The sequence below is a fragment of the Oryzias melastigma genome, linkage group LG4 (assembly GCF_002922805.2).
Source record: "Oryzias melastigma strain HK-1 linkage group LG4, ASM292280v2, whole genome shotgun sequence".
Taxonomy (NCBI): Eukaryota; Metazoa; Chordata; class Actinopteri; order Beloniformes; family Adrianichthyidae; genus Oryzias; species Oryzias melastigma.
Window position 1 is genome coordinate 18636369 of NC_050515.1, and position 8258 is coordinate 18644626.

An 8258-nucleotide genomic window follows, 5' to 3' on the forward strand; every position below is an offset into this window, starting at 1 on the left:
GTGTTAATATATATAAAATCAGTTAATAGTAAGAAAAAACGCTCCATGAAGGTAGAGTAAATAAGCTGATTTTTGAGGACAAATTAACCAAGTAGATGTTTATTATTTATTATTTATGTTTATTGAAAGTGCTATATAACTTGTTTAGAAGTTTCCCAGTTACAGAGCAGTTAAAACAGAGAATCACACACACAAACACTAAAATAATTATTTTAGCTTCACATTAAAGAACAAGTGGTCAGTCCAAGGGAAGAAAGTTTTTTACAAAACACACCAGTCTAAAATCAAACAAGTGTTGTATGTTCTTACCCAAACAGCTTTTAAATCCACTCCAAGAACCACGATCACATGTAATAGTTACTGGGATTATATCAGTTGGATAAACACATTGATATGTTAGTGTATCTCCATTGTTGTATAAAGACTTCTGTCCTGAAGTTATTTGTTCACCATGTTCAAAAACAGGTTTTTCACATGATGTTCCTGATTGATAAAAAAGACACAAAGTTTATTTACAGATGTGACATTTACATTTCAATTTCTTTTTTTTCCACTATTTGATATGGAAAATGAAACAAACCTAGATTTAAAAAAAAATGTTAAGTAGGCACTTTGTTGTAGGTTGATCTCCGGGAAAAATATAAAAATCCAATACAGTGGTATTTTATTTATCATGCAGGGTACGCTATCATAATAACCTTTAATAATCTATAACAGGTTAAATCTGCAAATGGAATAACTGATTTGTCAGGGCTTTAAATTCTCTCACTACATATATCATCTTACAAGTCATTTCACACTTTTCTTTATTCTTTAAACACTCTTAAAGTTCAGACAGTCTTAAAAATAAGTCCAGTATTATACAATGAAATGTAAAACAAGATTAAAAGTTGAACCGCAAATTAGCGAGGGACAACTGGATTTTAACATTCACATTTTCAAAATTACTTGCAAGCATAAAAATTGACAAAATAAGACGACTATTTAAAAAGGTAATAAACCCATATCTATTGTTCTGTATTAACTGTGTAATGAATTAACGTCACCTAATAAAACAATAAATTAGAATTTAAATGAGGGTGCTCAGTGGCATGGGAGTTAACGCTCACAGTAAGACTGCCCTGGTTTAGGTCCATGTTGGGACATTTCTCTACGGACTTTGCACTTCCTCCTCATGCATGCACGATTTTTATCCAGGCTAAGCGGCTTCCTCACAAAATCATGCTTCATTGGTTAATTGACGGCTGAAAAATTGTCCCTAGGAGTTGATGTGTTTAGTTTTGTTGACCTGTGACAAGCTGGGAAGGTACATGCCAGGATAGGCTCCAAGAGAACCTGAGAACCTGAGAACGATGCTGCAGGGAAGATTGCAATGGCTCTGAAGTGCAACAAATCTTTCAATGCAAAATATAGTAAAGATCACTGTAACAATTAACAAAGCGAAACTGACAACTAAAAAAACATCTGCTTTCAGAAATCAAATCAAATTTTCAGACATCAAAACACAATTCCAGAAAATGAAACAAAATAAAAATTAAACATTTTAGAAAACAAAAGCAGTTTCCAGAAAGCAAAATGGAACGTTAAAAAAATAAAAAACCATTATAAAACGTAAAAGGTGGGTACTATATGGGAGTATTGTTTCATGTCAAATAACGTTCGTTTGAAATGATAGACATCATCCAATCAGCAATGCTCCATAGTACATATAATACCCCATAAGACTTCTTTTGTTTCATTTTTCAACATTTAGTTTTGACTTCTTTAACATTTTTTTGTTTTCCTAAATGTTTTCTTTGTACCTTTGTACTATAGTACCTTCTGTAAAGGTACTATGGTACAAATGTACAACATGTAATATGGAAGACATCACGGATTGACGTTTGACGATTGACATTTCGATATCAAAAAATGATGAGTAGATAATTTTGGAAACAACACTTTTGTATTTTTGCCCTTGCACAATAAAGTTTTTACCTGGCAAGTTTTTGATGGTTTGATGGTGTTTTTAGGATAACAAATAATATGCTTGAGAAAAAACACTTCAATAAAAAATTACCAGCAATTTGTATCAAAAATGTTATGCAAAAAAAATCGATATTGTTCGGTATTGTTCATCACTATATTGCACTGATGCATGTTTATTGTGTCATAAAAAGTTCTAAAACCAACCACATTTGCTTTGTAATATTTTAAATTATAATACTTAAAGTTACTGGTTTGTTAACCGGCATAATTTTTTATTGAATAAAGAGTTTAATTAGTGCTATATTTTGAAGTCTTTTCATTTATTTTTTTACATCATTACAGAACGATTCCTTTAAAAAGACTACTGAAAAGTCACAAAGTGACTACATATCAATACCTTCACAAAGCCGTTCAGGCATCCATCCATCTCTGGTACATGTGGCATATGTAACACCACTTGGTTTTTCATAGCCTCTTTTGCAAGAATAAGTTGCACGGTCATTCATTTTTCTTCGTCTCCATTGAACATCAAAGTAACGCAGATATCGGTCTCGTCGGTCTTCATCACATGAAACATCTAAAACAAAAGGATGCAGTTATTAGAAAAAAAATGTTTCTGTTGTTTGTGGTTTGTAAAACATTTTTCAATTTTCTTTACCTTTGCATTCCGGGATGATATCCCAGTTTCCATTGTCATTGCAAGTAACAACGGCGCTGGTGGTTTTCATGTCTACAATCCAGCGATCCCCGTCACATGTGACTGTTAATGTGTCACCAGGTGGGAACATGTTTTTGTCATAACGGTTATATCTTGTTCCCGGGATTGGCGGCAAATTCACTTTACATTGTATTACTGGATTTGGTAAAAAAAAAAAAAAAAGTATAGCAGATTAGTTGTTAGTTCATTGGAACTAAACCAAACCCATATGTTAAAACTTCAAAAAATTTGTAATAGTTGATACTTACATGTACATTGAGGTGTGGGGCTCCACACTGCTTCAGATCCAACTTTTAGGCACCTTGAACGTCTGTCATCAGCAGGTTTGTATTTGTTATCACAAACAAAATTCAGATGTTCGTTTTCTCTGTACAACTTAGGAGGATCAGTGACACGGCCGTGAGGAATCTGGGGGGTGTCACATGACACCTCTGTAGAAATGAAACACCAGCAGAAATTACATTTTCTTTTTTATAAGCCACTTGTGGACATTCTTACAATATTTAAGACTTTAGTTTCTCTAAAACACTCATTTCTATGGTTTTGATAACCTATCAATTCAGCAGGCACTTTTATAATCATAAAAAACAAATTGGGAATTATTTAAGGGAAACTCAGTCAACATCCAGTTAGATTTTGTGGTGCTGTATTCACCACCTAGGAGATTTGTGGCATGGGACCTCCTCTGTTTTACACTATTCTGCATCTGATGCTGGAAAAAATGGGAAGTTTGACTTGCATCAAACAAAATATACAGTTAGGATTTACAGATATATTTAAATGTACCAATCACATAAAAAAATATAACATTTTTTTATCACTTTTAAATATGTTAAAATTATTTGCAAAAGATAATTTGATTCTTTGCAATATACAGCGTTACTTTACCTTTGCATTCTGGGACATTTCCACTCCATTCACCCGATTCATCACAATAAATCTCAGTTGGTCCTTTTAAAATTTGATTGCGGGACTTGCAACTGAATCGAATGACGTTCCCATACGTTCCATCCTCTGGATCTCCACTCACCTGGACATTGTCATTTACAGGCAACGATTCGCATTTCACGGCTGAAAACAAGGACAACAGTGAAACATAAATTAAATGCATGACCAAAAGGTGGCAAGGCAAGTTTATCTGTATAGCACTATTCAGCTCAAAAGGCTTTGGAGAGAAAGACAAATGAAAGGATAGAGGGAAACAAAATGTTAAATTTATCAATTATATTTACAATTATGTTTAAAATAAACTGAAGAGTTCTAGCCAGGGTTAAACTCTAGAAATAGAAGTTTTAGCCTGAATTAGAACATGGTCAGATTGGAACCCCGTCTCCTGTTGTCTCAGAATTGCTCCAAGGTATAAGCGCATGACTCGTAAACATTACTTCACTACGACATCTTGAAGCAGAACGCCGCCAGCACTCTTGTCCCAGAGCTTGTGAGAGTTTGATTTGGTTCATATAGGATCAATTTAGAGATGTACTTTCTGTCAAGTAATGGACAAATCTGGCCAAAAGCAGTGACAAAGTGAGTCTATTAGTCCACTTTCAAAATGGAACAGGTCCCACAATTGTAACCTGGGGAACCCCACAGATCGAGGTTCTTCGGTCTTGAATTTGAGGTCAACATAATTCTTCCTGTCTTTAAGGTAAGACATGAACCATTTTAGCAATAGCAATGTTTTCCCAGTCCGATTGTTGCTGCTGTATGATCACATCCTACATTCGAATTTGAAATAATATCTAAAAGAATGCTTGGTAGGAGCAGTTTTAATACAGTTATGGGGCCTAAAACTTGACTAAAAATGATCAAAACATCAAATTATCAGAAGTTAGTAGAGCAACTTTTTTCAAAGGATTTTACCAAACAGAGAAGGCTAAACTGGGATTAATTACTCAGAACTGTAAATTGCTGAAGGAAAAATTGTTATTTAAGACTTTTGGAATCTCTCACGGCTGTCTTGCAGTGAGAGCTTAACTTCATGAATTAAATGCGCCAACAAACAACCACATGCAAATGTTTTCCTGTTCTTATTGAGGAAAATCTATAGATGTCAGTGATAAATCTAACATTTAGACAGCAAAATGGAACAGTGAGTATAGCCTTATAACAAGAGGACCCATGTTCGAATCTGGGCTTGAACATTTCTGTGTAAAGTTTGCATGTTCTCCTCATGCATTTGAGGGTTTTTCTCCAACAGTCCCAGAAACATGCTTCATGGGTTCATTAGCATTTTTAAATTTTGGGAGTTTTGAGTGTATCAGTATGTGGCCCTTCAACAGACAGGCGACCTGGTCAGGGTGTACCCTGCCTTCACCCAACAGTAGCTGGGTTACCCCAGCGTGCACATAAACCTCAAAGGGAATTCAATGGGTTCTGAAGGTGAATAAATATGTTGACGAGAATCCGACATTTTAGTAATAGCACATTCTTTTCCTACCTTCACATGTTGGAATGTGACCATCCCAACCGTCTGCCATGCAACGGCGCCGGTTTGATCGACTAACCATCTGATAGCTGAAATGAGTTTATCAAATGAGAACACAGAGTTTAGATTTAAAATGAGAAATTTGAGGAAAAAATGTTGCATTCCTTATACATAACTTAGGATATAAAAGTAAAGGTGATGTTGAAAGGAATAACTATCTAATTTGTAAAAAGTTTATTTTTTTTCCCACATGAATTGGGCAATTGCAAAAAAAATGTGGACCCCTTTTTGTGTGCTTTGGCTTAAGAGCAAAGACAAGAAAGTACAAAGTTCTGTTTATAGTTCAGCCAATTTTGGAAAACAGTTGGTACTGATGGTTTTTTACTTTAATCAACACAATGCATCATAAAAAAGAAAGTCATAATTGATATAACTGCTGTTACATCTTGGTAAATACCTTAACATGTCAGCATTTTATGAAAAGTATCAATACTTTAACCATGCAATCATTCTTTCTGGAGACTACAAAATGGAATTGCAATGTATTTAAATTGTTTTAAAATATTTTGGAAATAGAAAAGTATGTGTAAATGGATACAAATTTAATAAAAACAAAAAGGGGAGAAATATCTAATTCTATAAATACTTTTTCATATTGCTTTTCTAATGACATTAAAATGGGCTTCAGCATACCCTTTGTGGCAGGTGTAAACCACTGTCGACGCAAAAACAAAGTCGTTTCCACTCTCAAGTTGAAAATCTGCAAACTGGGCATCGCCAGGATGACCACAGGATTTAGCTTGAAAATACATTCAGAAAGCACAGTCAATAATTAGTCTCCAAGTGCCTTTTCATTAATGCACAACAGTTTATAAGTACATTTTTCAAGGCAATTCATTGAAATTAGGTGTAATTTTCAAAATTGGGTTTCAGCAGTTTAAATGCTGAAGAAAGGGTACCTTGGCATGGTCCGCCTATAGTTTCCCATCCAGTTTCAGAACAAACCAGCTTGAAAAATCCAGTATAGCCAGTTCTGCATGGCACCTTGACTTGTTTTTTAAGCGGATATGTTGGTTGCAAAACAGTTGTGTCAAAATTTTTGTCATAGGCAGAACTTTCTATGAACTGCTGACGTGTACACTCTGTGACTGCAAAAACAAGGGGAAAAAAAATCACTTAAGTTTTCCTTTAAGGTTTTTTGTATTCAAACAATAAACCACAAAAATAAGTTAACACATACTGTTTGCATTCTTCTTTTTTAAAATTGGAAACATTAAAAAAGTGTGTGTTATTTGAACCTACCTTGGCATTTTACAGAAGCCAGGGCTTGCAGTAATAAAAAAGGGATGCAGATTGTAGTTATCCTCGGCATGTTTTCTTCATAACCCAGAACAACCAAACAGAAGAAAAAAGGGGAGACTGAAGCAGTTATAGAAAAAAGCTTCAGCAATGAAAAAAAAAAGGATTGCTCAATGAAATGATTGCACAAGTTTGTGAATCCACCAATCCCAGGCTAGATCAGCGATAGCACAGAAATAGAGGAAAAATAAGTGTACACCATATTGAATTTATTTTATAAAAATAAATACATTTTAAAAAAGTCTTCAAGTAGCATTAATACATATCGTCTAAAATGTTTTCTATTTTGTATTAGTTATTTCATTATATAAAATAACATTGACTAAACACATAAAGTGGTCCAATGTTGATGTTTTTAAGCAATCATTCCTGTAAAACTTTATTTGCACTTTATTATACTTCCCAGTATTCATTTACAGAAATCAATTAGACAAACAGCACGTTGCATCACTGCAAGTGAGCCTTGGTGGCTCTGATTGTAGGTAAAAAGTAATAAAACAAAAACATTTAGTTACATCCACTATGATTTTGAGGCATACACATCTTTGTAAACTACACTTTTGAAACATTTGTGATAAGTGCAGGTAAACAGCATGAGGCAGAATCTAAGGAATGAACTTTCCAAAAAGGAAATGTTCCTGTTGGGCAATGCTGGATTTGCCTTCATTTCTTAATAACTAACACAAATTTTCTCATTCACAAATACTTTATTGGCATCTACTAAGTTGGAGTACCACCCACGCACACGTTCCCAAGGACATCTTGCAGTTTTCAAAAGAATCAGATTTGATATGCAGTCGGCCGAAAAAGGAGAAATTAAAAAACGGGCTGTCTTTTTCCATATTTGCATCCACAAACTTTTCAATTAGAAACCGTTTTCATTGTGTGATATATATGGTTTGCTTTGCTTTTTTGACTGATCCTCTGCTTTTCATTGTAGAAGAGCTTTGTGCTTTGCAAACATAACCCTCTAGTGTTTACTGAGCACAAAAGCTAAACAACATGTGCGTTAATGTTTGACTAACGCTTATTTTTGAAGCACAACACTAATTTACACTATGTTTAATTTGACAAAAATCTGATTTTTTGTTAAAATCTATGTAGAGAATTTGCACTTTTATCCCTTTATTGTGACTCTTTGGCTTTAAAGAAAAATTATGTTTTAAAGAAATCACACTAAATAAAATTGACACTAAAATCAAGAAGTGATTGTTTTTCCACTAATTAAAAAATCAAAAATGTCAGATAACTGAGCAAAAAATATGGTGAAATGGTTTAATATACTGGGAGAGTAGTTCATCATAGAAAAAAAGGAGATATTATCTTTGCTTAAATTTCTTTTTCAGCATCAGAGTTTGCAGATCTTTGTGTTAGGCTAAGTTCCTCTAAGGCACACGTGTCAATGCCAAGGCCCATTTGCCCAATCCGGCCCACCAGGTAATTATATCTGGTCCGCCAGACCATTTTATTTTGTTGTTATTAACGGCTCAAAGTTACCTCGCACTAGTAATATATTGAAGCAGGAAAACTGAATAATTTCATTTGGTTTTTATTCGGCAGCATATTCATATTTTGATCATTTTAATTGGATGTATTTGATGGAGATCAAAATCTTTTGGTATATTTATAAGTTTAATTTTTCATAAAAAGTGACATGAAAGTAAACTTTTTTTTTTTTTTTTTTACTTTTAGCATTTAGTTTATTCATAGCTTGTATAATTTTGACAAAATATATTTTTAGGGAGAGTAAAAGATTTAAAATGATTTAAGGTTTGAGTTGATTTA

At 33.7% G+C, this 8258-nt stretch overlaps 1 protein-coding gene across 7 annotated transcripts in view; it reads right to left on the minus strand.

Moving 5' to 3' along the window:
• Window positions 1-6632, minus strand: part of LOC112150175 (complement factor H) — a 66268-nt gene extending 59636 nt beyond the window's left edge. For 4 of the 7 annotated variants that reach the window (XM_036211591.1, XM_036211595.1, XM_024278216.1 and 1 more), the window contains exons 1-9: window positions 6417-6632; window positions 6074-6262; window positions 5808-5913; window positions 5127-5203; window positions 3575-3757; window positions 2935-3117; window positions 2627-2821; window positions 2366-2545; window positions 310-483 (exon numbers count right to left, since the gene is read on the minus strand). In XM_036211591.1, coding sequence (XP_036067484.1) covers window positions 310-483; window positions 2366-2545; window positions 2627-2821; window positions 2935-3117; window positions 3575-3757; window positions 5127-5203; window positions 5808-5913; window positions 6074-6262; window positions 6417-6486 — 1357 coding nt within the window. In that variant the 5' untranslated portion in view covers window positions 6487-6632. The remainder of the gene's footprint in view (window positions 1-309; window positions 484-2365; window positions 2546-2626; window positions 2822-2934; window positions 3118-3574; window positions 3758-5126; window positions 5204-5807; window positions 5914-6073; window positions 6263-6416) is intronic. The other 3 variants (XM_036211592.1, XM_036211594.1, XM_036211593.1) reach the window with 2 other exon arrangements.
• Window positions 6633-8258: the final 1626 nt, after the last annotated feature.